At 46.1% G+C, this 16,976-nt stretch overlaps 2 protein-coding genes and 2 long non-coding RNA genes across 6 annotated transcripts in view; 1 reads left to right on the forward strand and 3 right to left on the reverse strand.

Moving 5' to 3' along the window:
- Positions 1-508: 508 nt before the first annotated feature.
- LOC140002161 (uncharacterized) lies at positions 509-3,651 on the reverse strand. Its single transcript, XR_011808287.1, has 2 exons — positions 2,250-3,651; positions 509-862 (listed from the first exon to the last, which is right to left on the reverse strand). It is a non-coding gene; the product is annotated as an uncharacterized lncRNA (long non-coding RNA).
- A 1,495-nt stretch (positions 3,652-5,146) lies between these two features.
- ACTA1 (actin alpha 1, skeletal muscle) lies at positions 5,147-7,471 on the reverse strand. Its single transcript, XM_027454169.3, has 7 exons — positions 7,326-7,471; positions 7,096-7,236; positions 6,682-7,006; positions 6,395-6,556; positions 5,972-6,163; positions 5,676-5,857; positions 5,147-5,557 (listed from the first exon to the last, which is right to left on the reverse strand). Exons 2-7 carry the CDS (start codon positions 7,222-7,224, stop codon positions 5,414-5,416), a joined length of 1,134 nt encoding a protein of 377 aa, XP_027309970.1. The 5' UTR covers positions 7,225-7,236; positions 7,326-7,471; the 3' UTR covers positions 5,147-5,413.
- On the forward strand, positions 7,416-8,276 carry LOC113843184 (uncharacterized). Its single transcript, XR_005264711.2, has 2 exons — positions 7,416-7,554; positions 8,047-8,276. It is a non-coding gene; the product is annotated as an uncharacterized lncRNA (long non-coding RNA).
- A 2,879-nt stretch (positions 8,277-11,155) lies between these two features.
- NUP133 (nucleoporin 133) overlaps positions 11,156-16,976 on the reverse strand; it is a 32,729-nt gene continuing 26,908 nt past the window's right edge. For all 3 annotated transcript variants that reach the window (XM_072035795.1, XM_027454171.3, XM_072035794.1), the window contains exons 23-26: positions 16,686-16,766; positions 14,495-14,559; positions 12,443-12,531; positions 11,156-11,410 (exon numbers count right to left, since the gene is read on the reverse strand). In XM_072035795.1, coding sequence (XP_071891896.1) covers positions 11,274-11,410; positions 12,443-12,531; positions 14,495-14,559; positions 16,686-16,766 — 372 coding nt within the window. In that variant the 3' untranslated portion in view covers positions 11,156-11,273. The remainder of the gene's footprint in view (positions 11,411-12,442; positions 12,532-14,494; positions 14,560-16,685; positions 16,767-16,976) is intronic.

The following is a 16,976-nucleotide window of genomic DNA, read 5'->3' on the forward strand; positions in this document are numbered from 1 at the left end:
TATTTCTTTAGATTGTTTAAGGTGCCTGGATGTTAAGGTCACAGCGACTTCACCTCACGGCAGCCTGCTTTCCCTTCCAGACCCAATGCTGTCTCTCCCTGTTCTGTGTAAAATAGAGTCAGAGAAATTGGTGAGAAAGTGTCTGAGGGGATATGAAGCGCAGTGTTCCCAAAATAATACTGGGTAATACCAGGGTTTGCAGCCCCCTGCCTCTGCTGGTCTCTGCCCACCCTGCACCCAGCAGGCCGGGGCCACCACGCGTGCCCTCCCCTCGCTCCTCTGAATTATTGCCTGCGTCCCATAGTACGCCCCCAGAATCCCTTCCGCAGTTTGGAAGGGTTATTTAGCGAGTCAGATATAGCAAGGCATGAACTTATAAATAGAGAAGGGGCATGGCTGGGGACTGTGCAACGTGACCCACGGCTCAAACTGACAGCGAAGAACTTATCAGACATTTGCTTTAAATATTCATTTAGCAACACCAGCCCCTGCTCACGGTTACACTTACCATATAAAAACGCCGTGCCCATGTGTGGCCGGTGTATCTGCGGCCATTTCTCCAAAACGGGCCTCTTGCTGGCCAGGGGCAAACCAGGGTCCCAAAGGGAAAAGCCACCGCAGGCCCGCAGCGCGCCCAGAGCCCAACCTCAGCACGGCCAGGGCAAAGCCGATGTGACCGCTGAGAGTGTCGGACCCTACGGTTGTGTCACGACACATTTCTCTCCTTAAATGCTTCTTTTCCACCCGTGTATCTTAATTGCTAAAGCTGCTGCTTCTGAGGAATATCTGCGCTCCGGACGTAGGCCTCGCTGCTGTGGATTTCCTTCTACACCCCTCATCTCTTCCTCAGCTCGGACTGATTCTTCCACACAAAATGGTGAAAAATAAGTGTCAGTCATGAAATCAGCAATACAACACCCTACAGAACAGGCAATAGGTTAAATACATTCACTTTACAATTTTCAGGAACATATAAATATATATATATATATATATATATATTAACGGTTTACTTCCAGCCAGTGATTTCATAGTCTCAAGCCATTTTTCTGGACTTTCAGAAATAAAATTAATTGTTCTCTCTCTCCCTTTCAGATTCCTCATGTTATTGCCTTTATTGTTATGGCTTTGTTTCTTAATCTGGGACCGCATTGTGCCAACACTTAGACTTTAACCAAATCCCTTGTCCTCTCAGTGGCTTCAGTGAGGATCACTTGCATAAGTCAATTCCAGCACGTCTGCCAAAAGTTAAACTGAGAGTTTGTCTAACCCAGTGTCTGAGACCTGATAAATGGGCAGACATTTTGCTGCAAGGTGTGATCAGGCAAATCTAACCTGCACAGATGGTCGAAATTGAGTGCCATGTCAATACAGGGCCCCTGGGAGCCCGCATTAATTTGTATTAATCTGGGATCACATCATTAATGCGATCATCTCAGATGATCCCATACGATCACCCCAGCCCCCATCTCCTTCCATGGCCACCCCTCCACGTCCACAGCTTCCACTGCTTGCTCTGTCCCTGCCCGGAGACCCCTGCCCCGGCAAGAGCACTCTCCACGCCATGTGCTGACCCTGCAATATTTTCCGTGTTATTCTTTGCTCTCCCCTCTCAGCAACCTACTCCTTTTATTTTTAAACAATGATGCACGTCCAGCAGGTGTGCCCCATGGGCTGCCTGCGCTTCTGGGTCAGCCTTTGCCCATGCAAGCTGCCGACTGTAACGAAACCCACCATTGCCAGTTTGGGCAGAGCTACGCTTGGTTTCTGGAGCCTGGTCAGGATTTGACAGGAGTTATCACAGGATCACAGAGTGGCTGAGGTGGGCAGGGCCCTCTGGAGCCCACCAGGCCCAACCCCTGCTCCAGCAGGGACACCCAGAGCAGGCTGCCCAGCCCCACGTCCAGGCGGCTTTTGGAGATCTCCCAGGAGGAGACCCCACAGCCTCTCTGGGCAGCCTGTGCCAGGGCTCTGTTACTCCACAGCACAGAAGTGAGAGCCATGGCACAACATCACCACGGAGTTGCTTCAGGTTGCTGGTGCCTCCTGCCCGCAGCAGGAGAGCGGAGGCAGAGCAGCACAGCCCGTGGCACCGGCATCTCTGGTGGCCACCACAGCCTCCGGGCTGCGGCCACGCTTGGAAGACGTTCAGACTTCAAGACTTTCTCTGGTATTTGTGCCAGGAAACTGGATTGCATGACTTTCAGAGCTAAATTTAGGATCCCAAGTATTTCCCGTTCCCCGAATACCTTCGATGACAACACCTCAAAACCCTCCACGAACACTAGCTGTTCCTCATCATCTTCCCCTGAGGCAGAAAACAGAAAAGCCACTTTGCTGGTAACAAACAGAGCCATGACCTGTTCATGGTCACAGGGCAAAAGCATGATGGGCTTGGGGTGGGAGAGGAAAAGAGGGAGAGAAAAGCAATGCACCTGTGCAACCACTCCCTCCCTGCATGAAACACGATGCATCACCTGGAGCAGGGCTGCTTGGACTGGGGTGAAGCAGCACCACCACTGGTTGGGATCAGGGCATTGTGGAAGCTTTCTGTTGTTTTGTTTTGCTTACATATCCTTCAACAAAAGAAAAACATATAGTCATAAAGCTGGTTATTAAAATACAGGCTCAATGTGGGGGTGCCCAGGAAAGCAGCATCCCATTCTGCAGCTTTCTGGCTGGTTAGTGGCAATGTAAAGCGGTCGTACTTTGCACACAGGTAGACGAGGTGACCTCTGTGTCTGGGCTGAGGGATCAGGAGGTGTCATTTGAAGGCATGTTCACCTCCACAGGTACAGCTCAGGCCCTCAGGGAGAAGCTGCTGGAAGCTGAGAGCGAGGCAGCAGGGGACAGGGCAGGCGGGCTTGCAGGGTATTACGGGCTGCAGGGGTGTGCCAAGGAGGAAAGCTGCTTCCAGGGATCTATATATACGCAGCTCTGCGAGGTGGGGTTACAGAAGAGCCTCATTCCCTGGCCGCCTGAGGCATTCCCTGAGCAGCCGGGGCCATGGCAGCCTCCAGGCCACCGGCATCAGCTTCAGAGCACGGCCGGGACAAGAGCCTGGCTGCAGTCCCTGCAAGCACTTCAGGATAAGCTACATGGGGTGGCCGGTGCTAGAAGTCTGGGCGTCACTGGCCCCAGCTCTGCTTCTGGCTGTGGGCTTTTGAGGCTGATGATGAGCCCTGCATGGGGAAGGAGGAAATCCATGGGGACATCAAGTGTTCCTCCAAGTGTCCACTTGGCCCTATTACACACAGTGTGCCTGCGATACCCCTGGCTTCCCCCAATGCACAGAGATCAGAAGCTTTTTTATTTTTCAGGTGCTGAAAAGCCAAAAACCAGGGTCTCCTACAGATCTGCAGCTGCTCATTTTGGGCAGCCACAGCATGGGAGATGCCTGCAGGTAGACAGGGCTGCCCCACTGCTGGCCAGGCAGCACTGCGCTTACCCGCTCCCTGTGCCCCCACCCCAAAGAGGGGAGCGTATCCCTGCACTCAGCACTGGGCAACAGGTGGTGGTCACCCTGATGTGCTCCTTTTCCAGCCCCAGGAGACGTACTATGGAAATCTATACATCTGAACAGTTATTTCAGCTGGTTTTTAAATTAAAAAAAATGCCTGTTCCATTCAAAAACAAAGAAAGAAACCCTAGCAGGCAATGTTCCATTTGTTTATTTTATTTTTTTTCCCTGAGGATTAGTTAATAGATGCAGCAAATCTGTAAGATATCCAGAATTTTGAACAACTGTGTTTTGAAGGCATCCTGGGAGAAAAAAGTAATTTGCAAGCAAGCTCTATTTATCCTTTTACTCAATCTTTACTCCTCCCTGGTCAGATTTAATGCTTTCCCTCTCTCAAAACAGAGGATGCTTGTCCTGACAATCCATAGCCTCCTGCCAACAACAGAGGGGGACAATGAAATTCTTGTTAGATGCACAATGAGGACCAGACCCAGGCTGGTGTCACTGTGAATTTTCACCCATGTGAAAACGCAGCTCTGCTGTTTCCAAACAATCTTTGTCTGCGATTTCTGAAAATCCCAAGCCCGGGTGAAAGGCTAGTTTCAGGTCAAAGAAAGTGTTGTGTTTTGAAACCTGGAAAGGTGAGGTTTTAGGTTGGGTTGGGTTGGGTTAGGTTGGCACTGCTCCCCCCCAGCCCCTCTTGTTGGGGGATTAGGACCCTGACTGCGATGACAGATGTGGAGGAGCTGTGCCCCTACCCCACAGCAAGCACTAATCCATGAGGCTGCTTTTCCAACTTTTATCTGCACTTCCAGAGCAGCCTTTTCATCAAGTAAACAGAAGCAGGCCCTAAAATCCATCTCATAGCACCACTTAAGCCACGCCTGAACCCTGGATCGGGGGTCAAGCAGTGAGGATTTGCCGTGGGGCGAGCAGCTCCCCACATCCCGCAGTGCTGCCGGCGAGGCACGTGCCGCCACAGCAGCCTGTAAACACGGCAAGTGCAAGGTCACCGACTGCCTCCTGCTTGTATTTTTTTTGTCTCCAAGACCCTGGGATCTTCCTCAGGGCTCGCACGGAGCAGGGAAGCCCCCTAGGAGGCATCCAGCCCCACGAGGGGCTGAGGTTGCAGGCAGACCCCAGCGCATGAGCAGGGGAAGGGCGAGGGTGTCAGGCAGGGTGAGGAAGTGGCCCTGGGTGCCCTCAGCCCCCCGGGGATGGGGTGAGCCGGGCGGGTTTCCCATAAGCGGAGTGGAAAGCTCTTTATTTAACCTGCACCCGCCACCTGCCCTCAGCCCCAGCCTTGCCTCTGTCCATCAGGGCTTGGGGCTGCGAAGGCATGCCTGGGCTACTTCTGCCGCAGGCCGAGCCAAATAAAATCCTCCGCGAGCCACCGCGGGTGAGGAAAGCTCCAGGGTTGGAAAGCTCCAGGTAACCCTTTCCCCCTGGGGCTGGGAGGAGCACGGTGCAGCGCAGCAAGCACCCACCCTGCAGCAGCACGCAGCCACCCCAGGGCTGCTCTCTGCACAATTGAGCTTTTTGTGACCCAAAATTGGACCAGGGGGTCCTGCCAGCGCTTGGAGAGCCCCCAGCCCACCGCCCCCCCGCCCTGCTCCCACCCCCGAGGTGCCACGGCGGCGAGCGATGGAAGAAGCCAAGGAAATGACGACAGAACTGCGTTAGGGGTATGACAGAATGACTGATGATTTAATGCTTCTTGAAGTTTTTTGTTTCCTTCCACAGGGCATTGGTTTTAAAAACAAACAAAACGAGGTAAAATAAATTAATTTATGTACACTTTACATACACTGTGTCACATGGAGCTTTGCAGCAACAGTAACCAGAAATTGTTACAAAATAGGAAGTTACATGGCTGGTGCAGGTCCTCAGCAGGCTGGAACCTACAAGGTTGTCATCCTGAGAGTGGTTGGCAAAGTGATCATGTAAACATGTTTAGAAGCATTTACGGTGGACAATGGATGGGCCAGCTTCATCATACTCCTGCTTTGTGATCCACATCTGCTGGAAGGTGGACAGGGAGGCCAGGATGGAGCCACCGATCCAGACGGAGTACTTGCGCTCAGGCGGGGCAATGATCTAGAAAAAGCCGAGAGAGATGAGATCAGTGCACGTAAATGCTGCAGGCGCTGCAGGAAGGCAAAAAGAAGGCTGTGCTCGGAGACCTGTGCCTGGATCCGTTATGCTGTAGCCTTACCTTGATCTTCATTGTGCTGGGGGCCAGGGCTGTGATCTCCTTTTGCATGCGGTCAGCAATACCTGGGTACATGGTGGTACCCCCAGACATGACGTTGTTGGCGTACAGGTCCTTCCTGATGTCAATGTCGCACTTCATGATGCTGTTGTAGGTCGTCTCATGGATGCCCGCGGACTCCATGCCTGGGGGCAGGGTGAAGAGCAGGGACAAGGTCAGCGCCAAGCAGGAGCTCTGTGCCAGGGCTCAGCAGAGAGGGGGGAGCTGCTGGGGAGGGGAGAGGGAAGGGGGGCACGCACCGATGAAGGAAGGCTGGAAGAGGGTTTCTGGGCAACGGAAACGTTCATTGCCGATGGTGATGACCTGCCCATCAGGCAACTCGTAGCTCTTCTCGAGGGAGGAGGAGGAGGCGGCAGTGGCCATCTCGTTCTCAAAGTCCAGCGCCACATAGCACAGCTTCTCCTTGATGTCACGGACAATCTCACGTTCAGCTGTCAGGGGGAGCAAAGGCATCAGTGATTGCAACAAAGGGAGAAACAGAAGAGAAACAGAACACCTGCAGCTCCTACACGGGTCTGCTGGGTCTCCAGACCCCTAACCACACGCAAATGCCCAACAGGGAGCACTCCCCGGGCTTGCAACGGGGCAAGAGGCTACAGCATCCCCAGAGGTGCAAGGGCTGGAAACGAGGGAGGACGTTTTTGGGCAGGAGCGGTGCTTACCCGTGGTGACGAAGGAATAGCCACGCTCAGTCAGGATCTTCATCAGGTAGTCAGTGAGGTCGCGGCCGGCCAGATCCAAGCGCATGATGGCATGGGGCAGGGCGTACCCTTCATAGATGGGGACGTTGTGTGTCACACCATCGCCGGAGTCCAGCACGATACCTGGGAACACAAAGAGCAGACACCTGAGACACGGCCCGGGAACAGCCCTGAGCCGGGGGGCAGCCACAGGGGACACGTCCTGGGTGTCCCTGGGGACGAGGGGCCATCGGGGCGCTGGCACTCACCAGTGGTACGGCCGGAGGCATACAGGGAGAGCACAGCCTGGATGGCCACGTACATGGCGGGCACGTTGAAGGTCTCAAACATGATCTGGGTCATCTTCTCACGGTTGGCCTTGGGGTTGAGGGGGGCCTCGGTGAGCAGGGTGGGGTGCTCCTCGGGGGCCACGCGCAGCTCGTTGTAGAAGGTGTGGTGCCAGATCTTCTCCATGTCGTCCCAGTTGGTGATGATGCCGTGCTCGATGGGGTACTTCAGGGTCAGGATACCCCTCTTGCTCTGGGCCTCGTCTCCTACGTAGGAGTCCTTCTGACCCATACCCACCATCACGCCCTGCGGGGGAAGGAAGAAAGGGGCTCAGTGACCTCAAAACGCCTCCACACACAGGGTCCAAGGGCCAGCTGCGGGACCCCTCACGATACCTGGTGGCGCGGGCGGCCCACGATGGAGGGGAACACGGCCCTGGGGGCGTCATCCCCGGCGAATCCAGCCTTCACCAGGCCGGAGCCGTTGTCGCACACGAGCGCGGTGGTCTCGTCCTCGTCGCACATGGCGGGGGCGGGCTGCGGGGGCGGGCAGGGCACGGCTCAGCCTCAGCCTCACGCCTCAGCCGTGCGGGGCCGGCTGCCGCCCCGAGCCCTCCCCGACTTACCGGTGGTGCTGGCTGCGGGCGGTGCTGCGCGTGGGGCGGCGGAGAAGCCTCCCGGGGGCCGTGCCGGGGCCGGGGCTGCGCTGTGCCGGGTGGGCGCCCCGCCGCCCCGCCGCCCTTTTATCGCGGCGCTGAGGAATGCGGCCCCGGCCGTCGCCATATTTGGGCCGCGGGGCCCGGCGCGGCCCCGGCCCGGCGCTGCCCAAAGAAGGCGCTGCTGGACGCGGCCCAGGTGAGCCCGGCCCGGCCGTAAAAGGAGCGGCCGCAGGGGGCTCCCCCCCGGCCGGCACCGGGCTCCGAGCAGCCCCCGGGGACGGCACCGGGCAGGGCAGGGCAGGGCGGTGGCGAGGAGGTGGCACCCGGGGGGAGCCGCCTCAGGGCTGAGGGTGAGGGTGCTGCGCCGGGAGCAGCGCCTCAGCGCCACGTTGAATTAATGTTTGGGCAGAGATTGCCTGCGAGGCTTCACAGAGCGGCTCTGCTCTTCGCTGGTGGCCAGTGAGGCCACACAGATCACAGAATTATCACAGAATTATCACAGAATTATCACAGAATTATCTAGGTTGGAAGAGACCTCAAGATCATCGAGCCCAACCTCTGACCTAACGCTAACAGTCCCCACTAAACCATATCCCTGAGCTCTCAAAACTGTGCTCTAAAGGCACAACTTGCCAAGGCAAATCCTAAACCCTTCTAAATTCTAAAATCCCTTTACACTCTAACACAGGGGAGGCAGGAGAGGAGGAAGAAAGAGTAAACCAGAAGTGTTCCCATTGTGAGGAGTCGCCTGAAAGCAAGGCAGTGCTGGAGTTACTGCCTCCCCTGCGATGCAGCACGAGAAGGGTCAGTGCAGAAGCGAGCAGCTCTTCGTCTCCGTGCCCGCATCCTCTGGCTTGGCAGCGTGCTTTACCTCTGGCAGCTCCCTGTCTCCTTCTGCTATACATTTTCATTCCCTGTCATGTTATTGTGTTAAATTATACGGGGGATAAAAGATGCTGTTCCCTCACGCTATTTTTCAACTCGCGTTATTATTCTTCAGTTCTGTCATCTACAGCTGGCAGTACACAAACCAGAAGCCCGGAAGCACTTAAGGGAATCACAGCCATCACATTTATTTGCAGAGCTGTGAGACTCCCGGCTTCCAAAATACAGTCAGTCGTGTTGATTAGGCTGTGACTCTGAAATCAAGTTGTGTTTGTAACAGAAATCCCGCCTAAAACATTAACGCTGCTGAAAGATAAACATTCTCAATGGTCCTTCAGGGAAAGCGGACACAAGCCTAAACTTACTCTTTACCCGTGGTTTCTCTTTATTTTCTCTTTACCTAAATACAGTTCAAAGCAAAACAGTGGAAGTGTTGGCCTCACTAAATCAATCTGATTTAGGCTGTGAGTCAGAAAACATTTTAGTTTCCGAAAGAGAGCACAAAGAAAACCATTGTACACAACGACCAACTAATAAAACCTACCACAAATGGCAATTGCCAAACTTTCCTGCTACTCTTATGACAACAGAGGATAGAAGCATGAGCATTTTGTACCGTGTGTATTGCCCATCAATGAAGAAGTAACTATTTAAGAAACAAAACACACCACCTTATTCTAAAGGAGCTGTCCACACTCCTTTAGCTGTTTCAGTCAAAAACTGCTGTTTTACGTTCCAGCTTTCCTAATTGTTTCCAAGTGTGGCAAAACCAGAGCTCCTGCATGACCTTTGATATGCAGTGGTAAATGAAGGCATCCTCCCCATACAGTAACCCGAGACAAGAGTTCTGTGTAAGAGCGACTTATTACATAATGAAACGGGGCTATTCCTCCTTGCCATTTCCAAATCCCCGACTTTTCAAGCTCCTTAACACAACAGCGAACCAATTTAACATTCCTAGCACGAGAGAACACTTAACTTCAGTTTAGGCATGGAAGTTATTTTAATGAGGTTTTATTTAAGTAAACCCATTGCCCGTAGCCTTCTGTTTTGGCAATAGACAGATGAAAGGCATTGTACAAATGCCAAATACCTCCTAACCCTGCAGTAGAATAAAACATTAATTGTGAAGACTACATGGCTGATCGCTTCCTGAGAACTTGCAGAGTGCTTTTACACCAACCGGAATAAACACATCTCACAAAGGAAGCCAAGAGCTTTGAAGCAGACTGATAGCTACGGGTGGACAGAAACGCGTCCTTCTCGAGGAAGCTTTCCTGGGCTTACCCTGTCAGTCCTAACAGAATACAGGCAGCCGACAGTCTAGGAAGGCATGACATATCCCTGAAGGATTTTACTGCGGACAGTCAATTAAAGAAATTCCTCCTCAAGCAAAACGTGTCTAGTAAAAGTTCAGGTAGAACATATTTCAGCAGGGGATGTCAATCATCTGTTACAGTATTCCCTTTCCCTTAAAACGTTACGTTTATCAATAACATGAAACCACCTTTAAAGTGATATTTAAACAAAGAGGTGGGATTTTTCTAATGGCTTAAATGACCCACTTCCTTGAAACCACAGCTAGGAGCTGGACCCACACTTCATAATCAACCACGTAAGACAGCAGAAGAGCAGAGTTCGTTTCTTAGAACAATCTTAGAAGATGACTGCTAATGCATTTCTTTCCCATATTAGTTAGAACCTCTCTAGATAAAGCTATTCTTCCAAACATGTTCAGACTCTCAGCCCAGCTTACTGTATTAGTACAGGGAGGAGGGGAAGCAACGGAAGGGGAGCTGCGCTTTTAAAACTAGAAACTGGATTCTCTTCAACCGATTTAACTTCTGACCTTCTCAGCTGTTGGATCAAGTTGTTGCAGCAGGCATCTCGCCAGACAAGTAAAACATAAGGGCATGCAACTTGCTCTGCATTCATTCTCTTCATGTTAAGCTACTTGCAAAGGAAAGGTGCAACGTGACAGATTAAAGTAACACTGATTTAATTTAAAAATTAAAATCTGCTACCACCCAGAATAACGAAAATGGATTTATTGATTTTGTCCTCCCACATTAGAGATAACAGGGACAATGTGGTGGTAAAAAAAAAAGAAAAAAGAAAAAAAAAAAAAAGAAAAAAAGGAGACTCTCAGTAGCATCAACTAGTAAGAAACAAGTCGCCGAGTAAGGACAATCATGCTGGACTCTCACTTCCATTAACTGCTCTCTAGGTTTCTTGCCAGTCGAGCCGTTACAGTGAATGACTGCCCGGTGAGCTCTTAAATTTCATTTTTAACATGTGTTCTAGAAATACAGATATAATTTATGTGAAAGTTGCAAGGTTTTTATCCATCCGTTTTTTTCAAAACACTGTAAAAAATATTATAAAACATAAAACCAGGAATACTGAAAGAAAGGCATTCCTACTGGAGCAGGGGATTTCCAATGAGAACTGTGCTTTATGGCTGTCACTGACAAGCTGAGTGACAAACGACAAGCCAGCTTTCCTTACAGTAATCTTGCAAAATTGAAATTACCTAGTTTCTACAGCAGAAGGTGTATCCACACATTGCACAATGCACAAAGAGTGTTGGGAATAAAGCTATTTTATATAATTGTCGCTTCAGCAAGCTATACAGTCATCCAGTGTTAATGTTTTCAGTATGTTTTCTGAACTGAAATCGCAGCCCCTGTGAAGTGAGAGCAAGAGTTAACACCTCCTTCGGTGGGTTCCACATTTCACCCCGCGTGCCTGTGTATCTGACTGTCAGGTAGGACTCATGCTAATCAAGATATAAAATGAAATAGCAAGTTTACAAGATGTATGGAAAATGAAAACTTTATTTTTCTTTTGCCTGAAAATGCACCCCTGCCTCTCCTGAGTGATGTGTCAATGTTTATAAAACTAAGACCAAGTATATTACTCTCCATAGCCTTTATTACAAAGTTTTAGCAAAATAACAGAATGTAAAAAAAAACGTAGACATGAATTCGACAGTACTTTAGAAAAAAATATTTTTAAAAGTGTCAATCATCATGCTTGCCCCTGAACGTAGAGTTCATAGTTTGCCTTTAACACAAACGCAAAGTAAGGATTATTTTTCAAGTGGTCAAGTTCGTTTGCTTGCAGGAAGTCCTTCACCTCTGGTAAATATTCACTTAGCTGAACTCCTGCAAAACAAAACCTTAAGTTACCGAACTGATAAAAGTACTTTGCAGTAGCATTTAAGATCATTTTAAGTAAACACCCACTTCTGCCTTTTTTGGGATTGGGAGGATCAAATTCTAGCATGCACGTTAAGAAATGCAATAACAATTAGGTATCTTGTAAAACTAAGTCCAAAAAATACTTCCTGCTCAAACAGAGCTCCCCAGTGATTTTCTCCCTAAATTCATTAATAAACCTAAAATTCTTAAACATGAAATCTACATCATTACGTATCATTTCACAAAGGAAATAAAAAAATCAGTCATCTAATAAATACTTCCAGTTAACATTTCAGCCCAAGCTGTAAGAATCTCACAAGAAGGGTAGAAATTGATAGGATTGAACTGTTCTGAAGAACATAATTCTTGTATTTCTGGTGTGGTGCTTTCTTGAATCTGGAAAGAGGGCATTTGTAGTAGTATTAAAATCTGATTTATTTATTTTTAAAACTTTAAAGTTGCTTATTCCTTGTCCTCCCTGCCATTCCCTCCCCAAAGCTGTAACTTCTATGACCATAGCTTCCTATGGGCATTTTTAGCTTAATGGCCATCATGGTGGCACGCATCTTGATTTTGCTTTTTGGAAGAAATACATGAAAAACATTTAAGCTAAAATAGTTCACACTCTTCCAAGTGACAGATGATTAAATATTAATCCTTTATCTTACAGAAGATACGCATTTGACTGCAGAAGATAAGCTTTACTATGCAATAAAAAACCATGCAAAATCTGACAGCTGCCCTACTAAGCCAATAATTTGAGGGCACTGAAATTGTAACCAAGAAATTAGCTCATCTCTTTCATGTCCTCAGCATTTCACAGACAGAATTATAATAATACGGGAATTAGTTATCTAGTGGAATGCATATGGAGGTTTGTATTACTCTAAGAATCCACTTATGCTACTTTTCATATAGCGTTCATTTTAAGTAGTTTTTGAAACACTAAATTTCAAGAAGTTAATCTTTTCAAGTTCACACTGAAGTACTCTTTACCTTCTTTCAATAGTTTTTGTAATATTTTCACAAATATACTATCTTTAGATGCTTCAATTGGATCATCTCTACCTTCTGAGCTGGACCATCTGCAAGTCAAAGAATAATTTGTTAAGAGAATTGCATAGGTAAAAATCAAATGCAAATAAGAAAAAATATACAGGAAATCCATGCAGTCCTGTAACAGCAGGCAAACAAGAATACGAGTTTCATTTGTGATTAAATGCGAAAAACTTACAAATGCAAGTCTCATCTGTGATAAGAAAGCTCCAAACGTTTTTCTAAGAGAAACATTATTTCAAGGAACACGTTCATTTTTACAGAGCTCTACATGTACCAGCTTTAAGTCAACATTGACTTCACTTCCTTTTCTGTGGTTCTGCCCTTTCAGTTGTTAAAACTCCTTGTTCCCTGTGTTAAACCACCACATGAGAACAGTCATGTCAGTTCCTAAACTAACATGGATTTTCCTTTGGCTAAGAGAACATGGCTCGGATGTGGACCTGTCTCCCAGACTCTCACTGCCAAATCCTCCGTACTTCACTGACACCACAGTTTTACCCTGGCTGTCACTTTCACTCCAATATTTCTACATCTTCATCATTAACTCTACTGGGAAGAGTCTGAGGGAAGGAGGCAGCGAAGGGGAAAAGGGTGATGACGGTTTCCTTCTCCTAGGCACTGAGGAGGAGGGATAATGAGAGCCCTACCAGAACAGCAGGAACACGTTCAACCAAGGCCCTCCATTCCACCCAAGAAACTTATCACCATTTTTGGTTGTTATGGTAGAAAACAGATGCTGCCCTTAAAGGAAGGTTCTGTAATACATCAAATACTTCATTTCAGACACTAATGAAAATTAACAGTGCCTCTTTTGAAACAGTGACTGACCTCTTTGTAAGACTTTGTGAGCCTTGCTGGGCAGGAAACTCAACTGGGAGATCAAGCTTTCCAAACACTAACTAGTACAAAGTGATCTCAAATTGTACCTGTTTAGCTAGAGGAGCAGGCAACATGTTGTCAGCACTGTACATAATTTGAATGGTTTGAATATTGCATCCAAATCTGTTCTTGGTTCAGGGTAGACAGGACACAAACCAATTACTGGCTTGGTGCCATGCAGGGATTCTAGATACCTCTGTCTTGAAATTAACAGGAAAGAATTTACAGGAAAGGAAGAAAACAGAATAGCATAAACCTATTTCTGCATATGTTTGTGTGGTGTGACAATAACTTAGTCATGCAGCTATGAGTTTATTTTCTACAGACAACTGTCCTTTGGAATCTATCCTATGTATACGTGTGAATGTAAATGGTGCTTATTTCCACGCCCATCACAAATAGCTCAGTGCATTTGGAATGTGTTGTCCCCTCATCTTTTCTTCCTAAGAACATGGATGGGAGTTAGTAAAGCTGAATAGTTTCTGGAAATTAGTAAAGAAGGGGAGGGAATACCATTTGAATTATTTACCCTAGGAAAGAACAGTTGCATTGCTTGATGAGAAGATTTTTCTGACCAGTTGGACACAGCCTGTATTCAGTGCTGGAGACCCAGAAGAATGGCTTTTAAGCAGTATCTGGGGCTTTGGTCTCTTAGGGTTAAGAATGCAGCTTAATATAAAAAAGTCATGAAATTGACAAAGTGGTTCAGCGGTCAAAAATAAGTGAAATAGAAATTTGTAGAAGTAATATCTGCACGTGTTGCTCTTAAAAAGCTTGATCTTGAGATGCTTCAAAGGGGACAAAAAGTTTCAGCATTGATCGCTGCTTTTACTTTTGCACAGGGTTCAAGAATGAAAGCTGTATGGCTACATCTCTGCTTCTTGAGTGTTGAAAATGCATAGGAGGTTGCCAGTGAGCTACGCAAAGTATTACATTTTTTTTTTTTTAATGGAGGTTTCCACACACTTTATAACCAGTTATGTTATACTGTATAAAACTCACACTATGAAATTCAATCTTTTCAATGAGCTGAAGAATAGTACACCAATGTGTAATTCTGGAAAAACCATCACAAATGCTCCTGGTAATTTTTATTCACATTGCACTCACCCATCTCTTCGGAGAGCCATGCAGAGAATTTTAAGTTTCAGATCATTTACATCCACTTCCTCTTCCTTGACATCATGTAAGGAAAAAAAGAGGTAATTTTAAGATTTGTTTAAAAAGTAATCACTGTGTCATACAGATTACACCAATCAATCAGATTCTTCAAGTACTGCACTTTTTTTTTTTTTTTAAAAACACCTCCTGTTTTAACAGATGAGCTGCTGATACTGTTGAACCACTCAAGACAGTTCGTTTCCATTTGAAGACATGGCTCTGGCTTTCTACATCCCCACACAATTGCTTTAGACCAACTACCAACTATTTGAAAAAAGGGTATATTCCAAAGCACAATCAACTACCTGTATGTAAAAGTTTATTCTAGGCAAGTTTTATTTTAACATTTCTTAAATGGTGACTGAACTCAAGGCTCTTTTCTTGGTGTGGCCAAGCTAATTGACGTGCATTAGCACACACCATTAGGATATGTATTTTATGACTACATTAATAAATGTCTTCAAAAAATATACACTTGTCTTGGAAAGGTCAGTCCATTCTTTGCAGAGAAACTTTGAGATAATTGGTCTCAGAGACCCTTTTAAGATTTAATGACAGAAGAGACCATGCATTTTTTTTTCACCTCCCAATGTCCTAAAGCATCACAGGTATTTTAAATTCCCCTCTTAAAGGCAAGAGATTTTAGCTTTATGAGTCTGGAAGCAAGAGGATGGGCCTTGTCTTTAAACTTTTGCTGGAGAAAAGCTAGGAAAACTGGTGAACACATATGCTTTCTAAAGTGCTGTAAATTGCACTTGTATCCATTATGGATAACCAAATCAAAGCCTACGTTTAGCTGAACTCATCTCTGCAAAAACTAGGCTAAGCCATCATTTGCTGAATGGTTCTGCCTAAGTTATGAGACTTAAATATCAGAGCAAAAAAATAATTTTGAGATCTCATGTTCCTTTTTCCTTCTTCAAAGACATAAAAAAGCCAATATAGTTGTCTTGATGTTGGTGAAATGGGGAGTCAAAATTTAAGAGGAAAATTAGTTTGAGTTAAAATTAAAGACTGAACCAAAATGAGTTTACTCAGATATATTTTACTGCAAAAAAATTATGTTTTAATTATTTAATGCAAAATTTGAATTCTACTTTGTAAAATTGAAGGGAAAAGTCAAAAAATTATACTGAATATTCTTCTTAATCTACTTTCTCTTTAAAGCAACTCAATGTAAATGACAAAGCACTAATACTCCATGGTACAAAATACAGTATAGTAGTGAACACAAGAAAAATGAACAGATTCATATATAAATAAATACTAGTTAATAAATAGTAAATAAATGTTATTCAAAAGAAAATTCGATTAAAAAATTAAATTAAAAGCAGCTAAAAAAAATCAAAGTTAGAGATGTTTATATTCATCAAACCAAAATTACTGAAGTTCCATTACTGAAATGGAACAATGGTTTTATAAAGCACTAATAAAATTAGTTATTTTTTTTCAACTTGGATTCCTTCTACCCAGACAAACACGAGCCGGGATAATCAGAAAAAAGCTCTCATTTTCAATTACCAAGGAATACAGCCCAACTGATCAATAAGAGAAATCTGAAATAGTTTGCTGAAATAATACAGCTGCTGCTTTTTAGTGAAGGTTGCTTTTAATTCTGGTTTGATGTTTCTCAGAAGTTGATTTATTCATGCTTACTGGAAAGTTTCTCCTGGCAAGTTACCAGATCATACAGTGAGATGCAGCAAGCACTTCGAGCTTAGGATAACAAATCTGTGGTTCAGTGCTATTTATGTGTTAAAAAGTTGGTGTCCTTTATTCTGTGTTATCTCAAACAATCAGAGAAGCTGCCACTAGGGATGATGCATGAACTGAACAACTGAAAACAGATAATTTTTGTCCTGTTTGCAGGAAGCCTGTAGGGAAGCAAGGCTCTAAAAAAGAAACTAGACTATAAATGGGAACTGAAGAAGAGGAGTGTCATTTTTCTTCAATGATCTAAACCACACTTGGCATTAAGTCTCCAGTGACTTAAAAACAAACCAAAAAACACATTAGGGACTATTTTTAACTACCGTACACTAAGCCAATATGTTCTTAACTAACTACAGATGCAACATCCTCGCTTAAATGATCAAAAAAAAGGTCTCTGGATTAGAAACTCTTCAAAACCTTTTCCTACCTCATCAATGTATTCCAGTAGATCAAGCGCTTTCTTGAAGTCATACTCGTTGGCCCTTCTGTTCTCATCACATATGTACATCTACGACATGAAAGATTAACGTAGAGAATTATTTTTAGCCTACACACTAATGTAACTGATATCATGAACTACTCATTGTGGGAAGACCACCATGTATTTTCCACTTACATGACCTTCTCATGAAAATATGCCTTGATTCAATTGCAAGTATTTTTATAGTAAGGAATATACTTAAGGTTTTAGAGCAGCATTCCACGTACATGACAATGG

Source organism: Anas platyrhynchos, chromosome 3, assembly GCF_047663525.1.
Source record: "Anas platyrhynchos isolate ZD024472 breed Pekin duck chromosome 3, IASCAAS_PekinDuck_T2T, whole genome shotgun sequence".
Classification (NCBI taxonomy): Eukaryota; Metazoa; Chordata; class Aves; order Anseriformes; family Anatidae; genus Anas; species Anas platyrhynchos.